Consider the following 18,786-nt stretch of genomic DNA (forward strand, 5'->3'; position numbering starts at 1 on the left):
CAACTCGAAATATGGACTGTATAACTTGTATTTTTTATGTTTTTTGCTTGTATGTAATTTTGCTTCATGACATACATTTTCATTTTGCTTTATGATTTTAATTTTATGTTAAATTGTCTTATACTGCATGCATCACTTGTAGTTTTTTTTTTAAATACGCAGATGTAAGATATGCTGTCATGTAGGTTTTCAGCTGTCCTTCACTTTCGTTCTCTTGAGATGCTTTATCTTGTTGGTCAATAAAAATAAAATCTAATTTGTTCTCATTTTTTTACTTTTTTATTTGTTACACCAAGTAGCCTATTAATCATGTTATCAGAAACATCTATTGTCTGCTGATTCTTCTTACATCAAGAATAAATAATTTCATAATTTTAATTACATCGGAAAATACGTTTTTTATAATCTACCGTTGATCGCGTGTCGCGCTGATGACGTCATCATCTGCGCGCTCCTTCAGTCTGTCTCAAGTCTTCTGAGGTAAACAGTTCACGCTATTTTATGGTAAGACAGTTTGTTTAAGCAACAATTACGGGATCATTTCTAAAATGTTGGGTATGGCGCTATTTGTGTGTCTGCTAACTAAACGATTATTTTCAAAGAAGAAGGTTTTATGATTTGCCTGTTTCACTCCACATACAAAACGGTAAGATGTTAGCAAACTACATTGTTGTTATAAATTGAACTATATTTAGATTCATATAGACAAATTACAATGGTTGATAAAGGTGTCATACGTTTCTGTCTTTATATTAATGCTATTTTTTCTGTATAATTAGAGAAATAATAGTAATATTACAGCACTTTTATCATATATTCAGACTCCAACAATCTGTTTCTAGCTCAGAATAGTGTGAATAAAGTGAGATGATCTGCTGCTGATCCTGAATGCCTTGTTTAATGAGTATTGATAGTCTATCATCACTATTATCAGAGCAGCTGAAAAGCCTCTTTATTTCATGTCAATAGATCCTGTTTTCACCTCATTCATTATGGCTAGGACATTTTTTGAAGATAGTCTAATTGTGATTTTATTTTATTTATTTATTTTAATACCAATATTGCGATTGCAATTTAATGTGATTTTTGTTTTAAGCTCTTTATCTAATGTATTATTCAACAAAGATGAGTAATAAATCATTGTATAGTAATAGTGGGAATCTTTAGGCACCTCACAATCTAATTCCAAAACAATTCTTTAATTGTTTTCTTATTAATTAATCTTATTAATAAAACTTAAAATATTTTTTTAATATATATATGTAATTATAAGTAGTTTTTAAAATAATTAGACATTCAAAAAAATAAATTAAAACAATTGTATGTTAAGAATTGATAGACTAATATAGCTTCAAAACATAAAAACTAGTAAATAATAGAGGAACAAAAAAACATATCACAAGCAATGAACAAAGAGTGCTTTCAGTTTTTAAGAGTATCTGAATGTTTTCCATTCAAGAGCTGTGAGTGATTTTTCTCTTTCTCAGCTTTACTGTTGCTTTATTATTAAAGGGTTACTTCAGCGATTTAGAACTTCTTAAGAATTTTTCAAGAATTGCGCTTAGAAACATTCTTCTGAACTTCTTAGAATTCATCTTAAGAATTTTCTTAACTTCTTTCTCAAGAAGATTTTCGTGAATCCGGCCCCAGTAGCCGTGGCTTTGGAAGTGACCTCGTAGGGCAGCAAAGCAAGTGCATTCTGGGATGTGTTGTCTTTCATCCACATGAGACAAATACATTTTCTGTCTTTTCTCAGTCTAGAAGGCACCAAATTAAAAAATAATTTCACATTTCTACTACATAAATGACCCAGTTTAAATACACATTCCAGTGTTTCCCCTAGAATTTTTTCCAGCAGCGGTGCTGATACGTGCCGGAGGTTAGCCGCTCGTCGGGGGGTCCGGGGGCATGCACCTCCGGAATAAAAAAAAAAAAAAACCCTTAAACCATGACTTCTGGCAAGTTTTGTGGATAGAAATAGACATTTTGAACATTAAAATCCAAATTAAGCTTTTCATTAGTTTAAAAGGTGACTAGCTTATAGCCTATTTTACTTCAATAACCTGCAGGGACGTGCAAAAAGTTCCTAAGGGGCAAGGGCTCAAATGTAAGAAAGGGGCAATATCTAAAAAAAATAAATAAATACTGCAAAAATTTGGATACTATTTTATGTTTTTGCAAAAAGTCTCATGCTTATCAAGCCTGCATTTATTTAATTAAAAATACCGGAAAAAACAGTAGCCTAATATTGTGAAATATTATTACATGATGTTTTTTTTTACCTTACGTTTTTATTAATCGAATATATATATATATATATATATATATATATATATATATATATATATATATATATATATATATATATATATATATATATATATATATATATATATATATATATAGTTGTTTTGATTCACATTATGGCTCAATCGTCACCAGGTTTATTAGATGCTGCCCCTTTAAGACGCAGATCTAAAATCATTCTCCCCTTTACGCCCATTTAAGCTAAACTGTGTTTAAGTGAATACTCTCCAAGCCTGTCATTTTGAGATAGGCTATTTTGTTGTGTATTTGATGGTTTAGTCGCGCACACGAAGCATATGTGCAAGTCGGTCCGTTTCGCAGCGTGCGTACACACACACACACACACCCGCCTTGAACTTGGAAACAGCGTCTATTGCGCGGATTATTGTGCTTTTCATTTAATCAAACACGTTCTGCAATTTAGCCAAAGTGGAGTGTGCATTTGACAACAATCACGGATTGTGCTGAATTTGACGTTAAATACATGTTTGGGGAGAAATGACAGCGCTGTGAAGGGAAGGAAGTTGTGCTAGACGATGCGCGAGCATAGTTTATAATAGTTTTACCTCATATCTTCTTTTTTTAATCCTTGGAAGCGAAAATAAGATTAATATCACAGCCCTGTGATATTGTGAAAGTGTAAGCAGACTACATTTTTGTTTAGTTCTCTGGCCATCGTCAATCTCTCTCTCTCCTTTACAGTGTGTAAGTGAATGTCGTGATATTACTGATCATGTGAAGATTTTGCAGTGGCGCTGAAAATCCAGCGGCGGCTGGCAATACATTGTAGGGGAAACACTGCATTCATCTTCCCAGCGCTGAAGTACCCCTGATGACATCACAGAGAGCGAGAGATTCACACTAATGCACAGATCTCTTTTAAAATATAAGATGTGGTTCGTGCTGTCGGTTTAATTCCGTAAGACATTAGTTTTGCGTCATAAAAGCATTTTGAGACACACACAGCCGTGTGCGCAAGCTCTCTTCACAAAGCGTGGCATTTGAAATAGTGTTAGACCGATATATCGGCCGGCTGATATATCGGGACGATATTTGCGATTTTTACGTGTATCGGCATCGGCTGATACAAGGCTGCTGCGTTCGCCAATACTTTTTCCCCTGCATTATTTCCAGACAGGCGTCCACAGGGCAGCTCTCACCGTCTTCAAACTGTCTCGCTCTCCCTCGCGCATATTAATCAAAATCAATTGAGAATTGACACAATGGTAAAAGTTCGAAAGACTGAAGTTTCACATGGAGCATTGGGAGATTTTTTCCTGAATTACCGCTGGTGTTGCTCTACAAGAGATTAAGTGAAGTGCACCTACACTCTAAAACATGCTGGGTTAAAAATAACCCAAGTTGGGTTGAAAATGGACTAACCCAATTGCTGGGTTAGTCCATATTCAACCCAACTTAGGTTATTTTTAACCCAGCATTTTTTAGAGTGTAACCATTAAATGACTAGGTTGTAAATAGTTTTAAATGAAGTATAGTACAGTCAGTGTGCACTTTATTATGATGCTTGCTTGATACTGTGTGCAATAGTGTAATTATTTTATTTATGCTTAAATATTTATTTTCAGAATTTATTTTCACCACTGAACTCTTTTTTTTTTTTTTCTTGTTCTACCTCACCTGTTTTTACTATTTGTTAAATATAGTTTTTTTTAGTTCAATAAATGTTCCTTTTTTTAAATTGTACATTTTAAATTGTTATCATCCTGATCATTGTGTCATTTTTATGTTGTAAATTGAGGGAGCAAAAGCAATATCAACTCAAGAAAATCGGCAGCCCGTATCGGTCATCGGCTAAGGCTGATGAAAAAAAAATCGGTATCGGCACTAAAAAATACATATCGGTCGATCCCTAATTTGAAACTGAAAGCCTTCTGTCAGTGAGTTTACTATTTTTAATATACAAGCACACTGCACTCCAAACGACATAAATGAAGCCTTCGTAGAGCATTTGTAACGGTTGTTTCTAAAACACACACAGCGTAATTGGGCACCTGCAGTTAGAATCTAAGCTCAGAATTGATCCAGAATCATTGGAGAGAGGATCTTTTCTCCCACCCCTGTTGTATAGTATGACCAACACAATATTAGATAGATTAAACACAAACGGTTCTTTGCTTTAGACCAGACCTGTAGGCGCAACGTGCCAAGTTAAAGCTTGTTTTGCAGACTGTTTTACTCTTACGTGTCACGTGACCAGAGTGTTAAAAAAAGTGTTTTATCATATAGAGATATTATCGCAAATGGAATTAATCATTCAGCCCTAATCATAACAGCATTTATTTCATTAATCCGTAATAAACCATATAAAATAAAACACAACAAACAAAAACAAGTCAAGTTAAAGTGAATCGGTGCGTTATTTGTTTCTTTCAAATTTGTACATTTATTTTTCTAAGTTTATTCTTTATTTATTTTATTCTTACATTACTTATATTTGGTATCTGTTAATTGTTGTACTCCCTATTTTTTCTATAATTTTTGCCTAAATGTTAATGAGAGGTAAGATTAATGTAGGGGGAAAAGTATGTGAATGAAATTCTTAGAAATAAAAAAGTGCAAAGCACTTTGCCATTAATTTACTTTTTAAACAAGTTTACTTTACTTTTTTTTACTAAATAGATACATCAATCTGTGAGTTAGTATAAAAACAAACTCAGTGATTTTGTTCTTGATTTTGTCAGATCTGCTCCTCCTCCTTCAGTGAAGCTCCTCCCACTGCAATTCACCAATAAATGCTGGAATATTCACATCAGCCTACAAGTGAAGACGAGCATCAGCCCATCAGGAAGAGCTGAAATCTGCAGAGACAGAGTTTATTGAAGGACAGTGAGAACATGAGAGATCCAGAACACACTGAAGAACAAAGAGGTTGGTGTTTATTTTTTTATGCTCCAAAAATAATAAATAAATAAAAATCTAAATTCACAAAAACCTTTTTTTCTGTTTCTAAGGAAGATGACATGTTACAATACTAGTAACACATTGAAGCAATGTAAAGGCAGACTAATAGATTAATAGACAATTTGTAGCAAAATATTTTTGAAATTCCAATTATTGGTAAATTACTTGTAAATAAATAATCATAAATTTCTCACTGTACACACTGCTATGGTGGAGCCGTTGCTTAGCCTATCTGCACTTTACTAGAGCACCCTCAGTAATTTCAGAAGCACCCTCAGTGATTTGATTCTGGAGCCTGTTTATTCCTGATTCTTCATTCATATGGCTGAAGAACAATAAGGATAGAAAGCAGTTCATCAGATTTAGTGTTTGTAGTAGGACAAAAACAAAAAATAATATCAAAAAAGTCACATAGAAAATATGGTTTTACATAATAAAAAATCATCTGGTCCTTGGCAAGTCTTAAAATTAGGCAAATACAACCCAAATGAACAACAACACAACACATATTACACTGTGTCAATATTTAACAAAAAACTTGGCCCCTTAGTTCCAGTGAAAGGAACTCTTAATGCTTCACCAAGACATTTTGGACAATTTCATGCTCCAAACTTTGTGGGAACAGTTTGGGGACGGCCCCTTCCTGTCCCAACATGACTGACCAGTGCACAAAGCGTCGCTCCATAAAGACATGGATGAGGAGTTTGGTGTGGAGGACTCTATATTAAACCCTACAGATTAAGAATTGGATGGCAATAAAGTTCATGTGCATGTAAAGGCAGGCGTCACAAAACTTTTGGCAATATATTGTATACTAGAGTCAAATGTAAGGCCATCTGACAAACAGCTAAAGCTTGGCAGAAATTGGGTCATTGAATAGGACAATGATTCCAAGCACACCAGCAAATCTTCAACAGAATGGCTGAAGAAGAAAAGAATCAAGGTGTTGCACTGGCCTGGTCAAAGTCCAGACGTCAATCGATTGGAATGCTGTGGCGGGACATTTAATAGCTGTGCATAAACCGGTGCCCACAAACCTCAATGAACTGAAGAAATTTTGTAAAGAAGAGTGGGCCAAAATCCCTCCACAACATGGTGAGACTAATAAAGTCTTATAGAAAAAGTTTACTTTTAAGTTATTTATCATAGGGGGTACTTAGATTGTCACATTCTCCATGTTAAGTACATAATGACAGTGTGATATGTTGTGTTGTTGTTCATCTGAGGTTGTATTAATTTAATATTCATAAGTAATAAAGACCCTTTTTATTTTGTCCTGATAATTCTAAAGGGTGGACTGTCAGAACTGTAGCACTATTGTATAGTTTTTAAAATGATTTAATGTATACTTTCACTTTACAATTCTCTTTGATATTTAATGTTTAATTTCAAATGTATATTTTAACTTTCGTTTCAGATGTGATGCTGAAGAATGAGGAGAGTGAAGAGGAGAAACATGTCAAAACTGGAGAAAAAGCTTGGTCACAGACTGAAAGTATTTCTTTACTGAAGAGAAGAGACAAGAAATGTTTCACCTGCCGTCAGTGTGGGAAGAGTTTCACACGCAAACAGAGTCTCAAGGATCACACAAAGATTCACACCGGAGAGAAACTGTTATCATGTGATCAGTGTGGGAAGTGTTTCACACGCAAAAAGAATCTCATGGTTCACATGAGGAGCCACACTGGAGAGAAACCATTCACATGTGATCAGTGTGGGAAGAGTTTCACTCACAATCAAAATCGCAAGGTTCACATGAGGATCCACACAGGAGAGAAACCGTTCACATGTGATCAGTGTGGGATGAGTTTCACACAACAGGGAAACCTTAAGGAACACATGAACATCCACACTGGAGAAAAGCTGCACGGATGTGATCAATGTGGCAAAACATTTTTGTGCACTTCAGGCCTGAAGAAACACCTGAGAGTTCATTCACAGGAGAAACCACATTCATGTTCTTTGTGTGGAAAGAGTTTTTCACATCTGCAGAATTTAAATATTCACCAGAAAATACATACGGGTGAAAAAGTTCATGTGTGCTTTGAATGTGGGAAGAGTTTTATTACTACTAAAGATTTGAATCGGCACCAGAGAACTCACACTGGAGAGAAACCATACAAGTGTTCACACTGTGACAAGACATTCACTCAGTCAGAACATCTGAAAACACACGAGAGGATCCACACTGGAGAGAAACCTTACATGTGTTCACACTGTGACAAGACATTCAGTGAGTCAGGAGGCCTGAAAAGACACGAGAGGATCCACACTGGAGAGAAACCGTATCACTGCACTGCATGTGGGAAGAGTTTCACTCATTCATCTGCTCTACACAGTCATGCCAAAACCAATCACAGTAAGTAGATCACCTCAAGATCCAGCACTTTTAAGTCTCTTTGTAAAGAAACGGGTCATTTGCCCACTATCTGGTCTGGCTGCAGAGTTGTGAATGTATTGAAGTTTATTGAGTGTGGTAGTTGGTAAACTGAAAAATAGAGAATTACAGTAATCTATGCATGATGTAATTAAAGCATGAACCAGAGTCTCACCATCATTGATATTTAAGAACAAATGTGAACAAGCAATATTACAGAGGTGGAAAAAGGCAGATGGTTATTATTAGTTATTTAGTTATTTATTTTTTTACAAATGAAAAGTGTTGGGTTTATATATTAATATGGCTAATAATAATTATGATGATTAGTATTATTGCTAAATAAGAAATATTACTATTACAATAACATTCATTATTAAAAAAAAAAAAATAGAGCATTTAAGAATAAATTAGGGCTGTCAAAAAATTAATCGCGATTAATCGCATCCAAAATAAAAGTTTGTGTTTACATAATATATGTGTGTGTACTCTGTTAATTATTATTTTTATATAAATACACACACGTTCATGTATATATTTAAGAAATATTTGCATGTATATACTGTATATACATTTATATAATCTATAATATATATAAATATAAATGTTTTATATATAAAAAATAATATTTTTTTCTTAAATATATATACATGCTTGTGTGTGTATTTATATATAAATAATAATTAACAGAGTACACACACATATATTGTGTAAACACAAACTTTTATTTTGGATGCGATTAATCGCGATTAATCTTTTGACAGCCCTAGAATAAATATAACTATAATAATAATAATATTTATATTTGACAGAAACTAAAACATGATGGGTTTCCTGTTAATATGCAGACAGCCTATGACTAAAAATCATCAGAAAGGTCTAAGGATTTATTGTAAAAAACAATTATTATTATAAAAATCTGTGCCTTTTATCTGTGATATAAATTTCTTAAAGTCTATGTCTATAATATGAAATATTAGCCTCTTATGCATCCACTGTGGGGATTAAAACTCCTGTACATTGAAGAAAAACAAATGGATTGTCATAGAAAAATAATACTTCTCTCTAAATAAATTTATTTTTTCTACCCAAAAGTTTCATTTATACTGGAGGCCAGAGGGCGCACTCGCGCAGAAACGGCACATTTGCGTCAGAGAAGTAATCGTTCGTTTTCAGGAAATCCCTATGGGAAATCCCTAATGTGACACTCCTGCTGTATGCTGAATAAAACGAAGATGGAAACGCTTTGACTGATTAAACATGAAGATAATACTTCTGCGACAAGATATGGTGTATTTGAGTTCTTCAAGCCTTCTCGGGTATTTTCACAATAATAAATTATGCAGTGCTGATTGACATTCTGTGATAAGAAGCCACATCAGCTCGACCGACTATGTGAAGTGAGTTAAAACCTGTTATTAAACGTTGTATTTTGTTGGACAACAGGTTTATGAACGCTTTGCATTACTAGTTTGTGAAGATGTTTGACACATTGCTTTTTCAAGCGCACGTTATAAGTGACTCAAACTCGCAGTGCTTTCAGACGGAGCAGCGTTTAGGCTACTGATCATGGAGTCGCTCTTCACTGACATGCTGGGCATATATTTATTTCATTAAAATCGCAGCCTTTGCGCTTTTATAATCGCACATAAGCCAAATCGCAATTTGTGGTTCGATTTCGATTAATCGTGCAGCCCTAGTCTATGCCGAAGCGTTTTGCTGAAAGTCCCAGAAAGAAGTGAGGAATTTGCCACTTTAAAGGGTTAGTTCACCCAAAAATGAAAATTCTGTCATTAATTACTTACCCTCATGTCGTTCGACACCCGTAAGACCTCCGTTCATCTTCGGAACACAAAGGAAGATATTTTAGTTGAAATCTGATGGCTCAGAAAGGCCTCCATTGGCTCAATGCACTTTACACTCTCAAGACCCTTAAAAGACACTAAAGACATCGTTACAAAGTCCATCTCACTATAGTGGTTCTACAATAACTTTATAAAGCGATGAGAATAGTTTTTGTGCGCAAAAAAAAACCTAAATAACGACTTATATAGTGATGACCGATTTCAAAATAATGCATCATGAAGCTTCAAAGCGTTATGAATCAGTGAGTCGATTCAGCGGTTCGGAGCGTTATGAATCAGTGTGTCGAATCATGATTCGGATCGCGTGTCAAACCGCCAAATTGCTGAAATCACGTGACTTTGGCGATTCAAACCGCTGAATCGACTCACTGATTCATAACGCTTCGAAGCTTCATGATGCCGTGTTTTGAAATCGGTCATCACTATATAAGTCGTTATTTAGGGTTTTTTTGCGCACAAAAACTATTCTCGTCGCTTTATAAAGTTATTGTAGAACCACTGTAGTGAGATGGACTTTGTAACGACGTCTTTAGTGTCTTTTAAGGGTCTTGAGAGTGTAAAGTGCATTGTGCCAATGGAGGCCTTTCTGAGCGATCGGATTTACACTAAAATATCTTCATTTGTGTTCCGAAGATGAACGGAGGTCTTATGGGTGTCGAACGACATGAGGGTGAGGAATTAATGACATAATTTTCATTTTTGGGTGAACTAACCCTTTAAGAGATCTGCTTCTAAACAATTAAACACATTTTCGAAAAAAGAAGTGGCCAGTGTGTCAAGGGTGCAGGTTGATGTTTTATGGTGCTCTACCATTTCTTCAAATATGTTACCCTAAATTTCTTCTAAATCAGACATAGTAACTTTCTGAGGTTGTGGTCTGATCTGTCTGACCTCAGAGCAGGACAATCCACATGTTGTACAAGATTAAAACATTCAAACACGGACATAAGTTTGTGGGATTTTGCATAATCAGTATCAACCTGGATATTGAAATCAACTAGAAATAAAACAGAAGATGACATAGCACAGGTAAAGGGTTAATAGAGTTAACATTTCCCCCTCAAAAAGTCCCTGCCCGTGAGGAAGTCTATTTAGGGGGTTCTCGGACAAAAGCCCATGTTAATCGATTGCCGTTGGGCGCATAATGACTCGGAGGTATTGCAGGGTGAATTTGGATGACAGATGACCTTTGATAAATGACCCGTTCGGATGTTTCGTGATTACCTCTGCCCGTGGACCCACACTTGATTACCCCGGAACAGGGGGGCTTCGGATGCCTATAGGGGGAGACCCTGACCTAAAGACCACCCTCAGCATCCACAAACCCATTACTTGTCCGATTACCCACTAAAGTGGGCAAATGACCCGTTGACCCCCTGACGACTGGTGCCACATATAATCCATGGTATAAAGTCAGCAAAATATTATATAAATAAAATAAAATAATAAAAATAAATATATTCCAATTTATTAGGGAAGAAATGGTACAACAGACACAAAATGAAACAAACGAGCCAAACAAGGAAAGAGAAAGTTCCAGTGAGAAGGTGTGCGCAGTGTTTTGAAATATTATTATTGGTAGGATGTATAACATTTCATTATATGCTTTTCAGTGAATTACAATTATATGTCAAACTCTCTAAACCGCGGGGGAAAAAATCAGCATGTGCAGCAGTTCATAAGTAGCCAAATTCTCTGGGGAAAACCGCAACTTGGCAATACTTCTGCTGAAACCATTAGGTGATGGTTTTAATGGTTAACTCTTGATGGTTTGTAATGGTATTATTAGTAGGGGTGTAATTATACATCATTATATCGAGAGATTGCGATATTAAAATTATATAAATTATATAAAAATATATTTTTTTAATTAAAATTTACAAGGCTCAACTTACTGTATTTATAAAGTATAATTCACCCAAAAATGTAAATTCTGTTATCATGTACTGACCCTCATGTCGTTTCAAACCTATAAGATTTTTGTTCAACTTCCAAACCTGAGAGATTTCTGTCCCTCTCATTCCATTCCTCTAAAAATGAAAAGATCCAAAAAATGTCATAAAGGCATCGTAAAAAAAACAATCGAGTGTTTTAATACAAATCTAAGCCTTCTGAAGAGACACTATGGCTTCATATGATGAACAGATTTACAACGAAGCACATAAACATGGACATTCAAATACTTGTGTGATACGCAAAAACAGTAAATTCAGGAATTTAAATGTTTGGATGAGAATTTGTTTTTTAGTAAAATAAATTAAATATTAATATGAGAGACTGTCAGAACTTTTATCCAAAGCGACTTACATTGCATTCAAAGTACACATTTTACATTTTGTCAGTTCTTGCTTTCCCTGGGAATTGAACATTGCTAGCGCCACGCTCTTCTGTTTGAGCGATAGGAAAGCTACAGTACTGGTACTATTGTATCGTTTTTTTAAATGTTAATATTATGTTAGATCATTGTGGAGTTGATCTAACATTTAATAGCTCTCACTACAGAAACATAAGATTTGTGCCAAAAAAAAATTAAAAGTAAGAGTTCAATGTACCTCGTTCATGGAAGGAGATTTATAAAAATACATTAAAACTACTTTCACTTCACATTTCTTTTTGATTTTTAATGATTTGTTTAAAATATATATATATTTTTTTACTTTCGTTTCAGATGTGATGCTGGAGAATGAGGAGAGTGAAGAGGAGAAACATCATGTCAAAACTGGAGATAAATTTACCTGCCATCAATGTGGAAAGAGTTTCACACGCAAACAGAGTCTCAAACTTCACATGAGGATTCACACCGGAGAGAAACTGTTCACATGTGATCAGTGTGGGAAGTGTTTCACACGCAAAAAAAATCTCATGGTTCACACAAGGAGCCACACTGGAGAGAAACCATTCACATGTGATCAGTGTGGGAAGAGTTTCACACACAATCAAAATCTCAAGGTTCACATGAGGATCCACACAGGAGAGAAACCGTTTACATGTGATCAGTGTGGGTTGAGTTTCACACAACAAGGAAACCTTAAGGAACACATGAACATCCACACTGGAGAGAAACTGCACGGATGTGATCAATGTGGCAAAACATTTTTGAGGGCTTCAGGCCTGAAGAAACACCTGACAGTTCATTCACAGGAGAAACCACATTCATGTTCTTTATGTGGAAAGAGTTTTTCACATCTGCAGAATTTAAATATTCACCAGAAAATACATACAGGTGAAAAAGTTCATGTGTGCTTTGAGTGTGGGAAGGGTTTTATTACTACTAAAGATCTCAATCGGCACCAGAGAACTCACACTGGAGAGAAACCATACAAGTGTTCACACTGCGACAAGACATTCAGTGATTCAGGAGCCATGAAAACTCACAAGAGGATCCACACTGGAGAGAAACCTTACAAGTGTTCACACTGCGACAAGAGATTCAGTCAGTCAGAAAATCTGAAAAAACACGAGAGGATCCACACTGGAGAGAAACCGTATCACTGCACTGTATGTGGGAAGAGTTTCACTCATTCATCTGCTCTACACACTCATACAAACAAAAATCACAGTAAGTAGTTCGCCTCAAGATCCAGCACTTTTAAGTCTATTTGTAAAGAAATACAGAACACTTAACACTCATGCGCATTTCGTCACAGTTTTCTTGAATTTGCACATTTGTAGTTTACGCAGAGATAACTGTATCTTTTTAAAGTCCCAGTGAACCGTAAGTTGCAGCTGATTTTATTTCAGTGCTGCGACATATTTCCAAGTGAAGCGGAATATTGAATAGAGGGCAGGGTTTTACTTCAGTGCTCCTCCTCTCCATCTCTCGCTCATAGCAGACTAACGGTTCGAGGGGAGAGGATAAGGATATTCAAACCCAAGCCGTCTGCCGTCATCGGAAAGGGAACTCCATTCCAGACTGGAAGTTACTTTCAAGATATTGGTTAAAGGGTTAGTTCACCCAAAAATGAAAATTCTGTCATTAATTACTTACCCTCATGCCGTTCGACACCCGTCAGACCTCCGTTCATCTTCAGACACAAATGAAGATATTTTAGTTGAAATCTGATGCTCTGAAAGGCCTCCATTGGCACAATGCACGGTTCACTCTCAAGACCCTTAAAAGGTACTAAAGACGTCGTTACAAAGTCCATCTCACTACAGTGGTTCTACAATAACTTTATGAATCGGCAAGAATAGTTTTTGTGCGCAAAAAAACCTAAATAACGACTTATATAGTGATGACGATTTCAAAACACGGCCTCATGAAGCTTCAAAGCGTTATGAATCAGTGAGTCGAATCAGCAGTTTGGATCGCCAAATTTCAGCAGTTTGGCGGTTTGACACGCGATCCGAATCATGATTCGACTCACTGATTCATAATGCTTCGAAGCTTCATGATGCCGTGTTTTGAAATCGTCATCAGATTTACACTAAAATATCTTCATTTGTGTCTGAAGATTAACGGTCTTACGGGTGTCGAACGACATGAGGGTAAGTAATTAATGACAGAATTTTCATTTTTGGGTGAACTAACCCTTTAAAGATTACCACGGCAAACTATTAATTTTCTGTGTATTTAGTTGCACGGATTAATTGTTCACCTTAAAACCTGTAATGTGTGCTAACAAAGTAAATAAGATTGATGATTTCATAAGGACTTCAAAACTTTTTAAAACTGTGTTTTAAGGCACCCAAAACATTGTCATGCAAATAAATGGAAAACACAGTTTTTAAATCTGCCCCCCAAATCTGTCCCAACTTCTCTTCTGAAAAACAAAAACAAAAAAACAATAGAAACCTTTATAGAATTTATAATGGTTTTACTGGTTATAATGGGAATTGTATTGGTTTTAATGGAAACTGCTAATTTGTGGCCTTCTATTGGTGGCATGTTAAGAATATTAAATTCTAATGGAATATTGCCCAAAATAGGACAAGATCTGTGTAACATAACCAGCCCAAAGGCCAATCAAAAATAGCCCAAAACAAGCAACATGGCCCTATAATATCAAAACTCAACATATGCCAATCCTATACCTAAAATACATATTTTGCAGTCACTGTTATGTGTTATAAACCATTTTAATCTTGAAAATCACTAGTAGTAATCATACTGTAACAGTATGTTTTCATAAGGGAGCTCAAAGGCCACTTTCTTACAAAATTCATTATCTTGTAAAATTGTATCATTGGTAGAATGTATAATATTTCAATATACACTATATCGTCAAAAGTATTGGGCTGCCCCTCCAAATCACTGAATTCAGGTGTTCAATCCCTTCATGGCCACAGGTGTATAAATCAAGCATTAGGCATGCAGATGCTTCTACAAACATTTGTGAAAGAATGGGTCGCTCTCAGTGAACTCAAGCGTGGTACCGTGATCGGTGGCCACCTGTGCAATAAGTCAGTTTGCGACATTTCCTCACTACTAAATATTCCACGCTCAACTGTTAGTGGGATTATAGCTAAATGGAAGCAATTGGGAACAACAGCAACTCAGCCACGAAGTGATAGGCCACGTAAAATCACAGAGCGGGATCAGCGCATGCTGAGGGTCACAGTGTGCAGAATCGACAACTTTCTGCAGAGTCCATAGCTACAGACCTCCAAACTTAATAATAATTATTTTTATTTTTATTTAGTGCCTTTCAACATCCAATGTCTCTTTAAAAAGATAGGTCCAAGAATATAACAAAATAAACATAACTAAAGCACAAGAACAGTGCATAGAGAGCTTAACGGAATGGGTTTCATTGTGCCAAGTGTAAAATTTGGTGGAGGGGGGATTATGGGGTGGGGTTGTTTTTCAGGGGTTAGTTCCAGTGAAAGGAACTCTTAATGCTTCACCAAGACATTTTGGGCAATTTCATGCTCCCAACTTTGTGGGAACAGTTTGGGGACGGCCCCTTCCTGTCCCAACATGACTGACCAGTGCACAAAGTGCAAGTCCATAAAGACATGGATGAGGAGTTTGTGTGGAGGGACTCGACTGGCCTGCACAGAGTCCTGACCTCAACACCTTTGGGATGAATTAGAGCGGAGACTGATGTGGCGTTCACACTGGACGCGATTCGCGGGAATAATTCGCGCTTATCGCGCGAAGGTGGACGCGTGTACATTTTGAGTTTACTCGCGCGAATCGCGCGTGACATTCACTGCACAACAGATGCGAATTCGCGTCATGGGCGGGGCTTCCGCCAGCAGCTCGTCTCGTTGAGAAATGGCTGACATGGGCTGTGTTTACATGTCTTTTTTTTGTTAATATCTACTGTTAATGTGTGACAAAACGTAGTTTTAAGACTTTTTCAGTCGATAATGTAGTTGTTTAAAGCTCAAATCTGTGGTTTATTTACATAAACAGTGCCTATTTGAACATTTTATCTGCCGTTGTCGGAGCTGTGAGCTCCAGCGGACAGCGGCGCTCAGCGCACGTGAAAGCCGGCGAGGGCAACCTTTCCTCGGCCAGTCCTTCTGCCGTCTGCCGCTGGCTCTGATGTCTCTGTGGTGTGTCTCGAGCTATAATTCGTCTTGTAACGGTCGATCTTTGGTCTCATGGATCTATAATTTGTTCCCTGGCAAATAGTTTAGGCTGAGGGCAAAGTGAAGTTTCATTACTTTATATTTTTAGGCTATAACTGTACGTTGCAGTTGTAACGTTAGCCTACTAGCACTGACTTTGAATGTTTGACTGCATTGTTTCCTTTATTTCATGTATAGCTTGTTATACATTACTTATACTTTTGTATTATTGATCATATATAAACTTGCATTTAACAAAAAGAGACTGGGTTGTGTTTCATGTCATTTAATGTTATCACAGTGATAGTCATATTGTCTGAACCAGATATTAATATACAGATTTTCTCCTCATTGTTTTCACTACTAGAGCAAGCTCCTGATTGGTTAACGCGGCGCGAAATATCCGCCAAAGTTCAGATTTTTCAACTTGAGCGTTTCGCGCGAATCGCGCGTTCAAAACGCACAATTCGCATCCTTCGCGCCGCCTCAATCGTGCGAATCGCGCCGCAGAATGCCATTTCGCGTCTCTGCATTGACTTAACATGTAAATCACTCGCGAGAATCGCGTCCGGTGTGAACGCACCATGAGAGCCAGGTCTTCTCGTCCAACATCAGTGCCTGCGCTTCTAGAAGAATGGTCAAAAATTCCCATAAACACACTCCTAAACCTTGTGGAAAGCCTTCCCAGAAGAGTTGAAGCTGTTAGAGCTGCAAAGGGTGGTCCGACTGCATATTAAACTCTACATATTAAGAATGGGATGGCATTAAAGTTCATGTGCATGTAAAGGCAGGCGTCACAAAACTTTTGGCAATATAGTGTACATTTCAGTGAATTACAATTATATGTCAAACCCTCTAAAAAAAAATCAGCATGCACAGCAGTAGCCCAATTCTGCGGGAAAACCGCGAACTTGGCAACACTGCTTCTGAAACCATTAGGTGATGGTTTGTAATGGTGTTTTTAGTAGGGGTGTAAAAATATATCGTTATATCCAGATATTGCGATATAAAAATGTGATATGACAAAAATGTGACCATAAGTCATTTTGACATGCTTTCTTGTGATTGTAACTGTGATTGATTGCATTGATCATCTGAAGGGTGTATGCTGAAAGTGCAAATATCATTTATATCACCAGATTTGGTTTATTCGTACATGTATAGTGCATTAATAGCGGGAGAGCGGGAGTGTATTGTCTATGAAAAAGATCCAACGAATGCCTGCATTAAAAGTGCGAGTACTGCGTAAGGAACAAATTAAAGTTTACAGAGTTTCAGTGAAAGGACTACATTAAACTACTATAGATAATAGACAATGTTGAAAATAATTATAGTAATGCAATGGGGGAATATTTGTGGTCCTGATCATAAAATAATAAAGTAATAATAAAAAGAATCTTTATTTTGGCTTAAAATATCACAATAGTATTGTATCGTGAGTTCAGTATCGCAATTTGTAAGTGTATCGTTACACCCTTAATTTTTAGTGGAAACCATTAGAACTTCTGTGATGGTTTCTATTGTTTTGTTTTTTCAGCAGGGCAGCCACAACAAGCAACAGGACAAAGAAACCGAGAGATTGAAAACACCTCAAAGATGGACAACATCTAAATGTTTTATTTATTCTTGTTTCATTTTGCTTCATGGTATAAATTATATAATTAAATGCTTTATTTTGTGTTTCTATTTTATATAACATTTTCCTATAATGCATATGTATCACTTGTAGTTTGTTTACACTTTTATGAAGGTATACGAAGGTTTATGAAAATAACTTTGCAACTTTATTCTTTTGAGATGCTTTACTCTCTTTTGTTCTAATTGGTATTCTTTTTTCTTCTTCTTTTGCTTCAGGTATTTTATCAAAAACATTGAATGTCTCTTTTTATTATGTGCTGATTTTTCTTGCATCAAGAATAAATCATTTCATGATTTTAGTTATATCTAAAAAGCCATGAAGTAGCCTATTATCATTATTAGGGGCTTTTCATGTTTTACATTTTTCAATGAATGCTAATATATTTCACCCCACACTGTGTCTGTCTGTCTACTAGGACTGACGTTTTGGTGCTTTGTCGAGATCCCGAAGCGCAGATGTTTTGAAACACCCATGTCAAGTGACTATGGCTAAATTAAGCTTCGAAGTGTTTCATCAGGTGGCGCATGTCGAAACTGCTTTGATTGAAAGGGGAACAAACCACACAGTCACACATCTGTATGAACCTAATTCCCCACAGTTTTAAAGTGAAGTTAATCCATCTTCGCCTCGTGGGATTCTGAGAGAGGAGAGATTGTGTGATAGCAGTGATTTTCTCTCATTTGTATGTACTTGCTAAAAATATTTGGGAAAAAGTCTGGAAAAATTATATGTAAAAAAAAGTCGGCTAAGTCCTTCAACAGCAGAGCAAATAATATTTTTTATTAAATTTGTTATGTAACAAATGTGACACATTGTGCCTTTATTTATTTTATTAATGTTAATTTCTATGACCAAAAAAAACCCTAGTTATTCACAATTAGGAGGCTACAGGTTACAAAACCAAAATCATGTAGTTGTCAGACAGATGTTAAAAACTTTACTTAAAAAAAAAAAAAAATGGGATCATTGTGAATGTAATTTCAGATCAACACATGCAAGTGACCACTAGGTGTCGCTGATTGCTTCGAAACAATATGGCACATTTGCTTCACAAAGCCTCGGTCAGCCCATCACTACTGTCTACATCAGTAACTGTTTTACCCTTATTTTTGTTTGAAATGTTGTTTCATCGATGTTTTGCTGTTTTAAACAGTATC

The 18,786-nt window shown here is 36.1% G+C and overlaps 1 protein-coding gene across 4 annotated transcripts; it reads left to right on the forward strand.

Moving 5' to 3' along the window:
* Nucleotides 1–422: 422 nt before the first annotated feature.
* Nucleotides 423–18,572, forward strand: LOC307120683 (uncharacterized protein). Of its 4 annotated transcripts, XM_079807816.1 has the most exons (6): nt 464–504; nt 603–646; nt 5,010–5,196; nt 6,647–7,588; nt 12,140–13,030; nt 17,528–18,572. In XM_079807816.1, exons 3-6 carry the CDS (start codon nt 5,163–5,165, stop codon nt 17,599–17,601), a joined length of 1,941 nt encoding a protein of 646 aa, XP_079663942.1. In that variant the 5' UTR covers nt 464–504; nt 603–646; nt 5,010–5,162; the 3' UTR covers nt 17,602–18,572. The 4 variants fall into 4 exon arrangements, with proteins under 4 accessions (XP_079663940.1, XP_079663943.1, XP_079663941.1 ...); XM_079807814.1 differs by lacking the exon at nt 603–646 and having other exon boundaries at nt 423–504; XM_079807817.1 differs by lacking the exon at nt 603–646 and having other exon boundaries at nt 431–504; nt 17,531–17,707.
* Nucleotides 18,573–18,786: the final 214 nt, after the last annotated feature.

This window comes from Gobio gobio, assembly GCF_949357685.1.
Source record: "Gobio gobio genome assembly, chromosome: 24".
Classification (NCBI taxonomy): Eukaryota; Metazoa; Chordata; class Actinopteri; order Cypriniformes; family Gobionidae; genus Gobio; species Gobio gobio.

Bases quoted from the DNA above. Each gene is read 5' to 3' on its own strand.
- LOC307120683 (XM_079807814.1), top strand. From the start codon at position 5,163: ATGAGAGATCCAGAACACACTGAAGAACAAAGAG. The intron at 5,197-6,646 runs GTTGGTGTTTAT...CTTTCGTTTCAG, and splicing joins ACACACTGAAGAACAAAGAG to ATGTGATGCTGAAGAATGAG. The intron at 7,589-12,139 runs GTAAGTAGATCA...CTTTCGTTTCAG, and splicing joins TCATGCCAAAACCAATCACA to ATGTGATGCTGGAGAATGAG.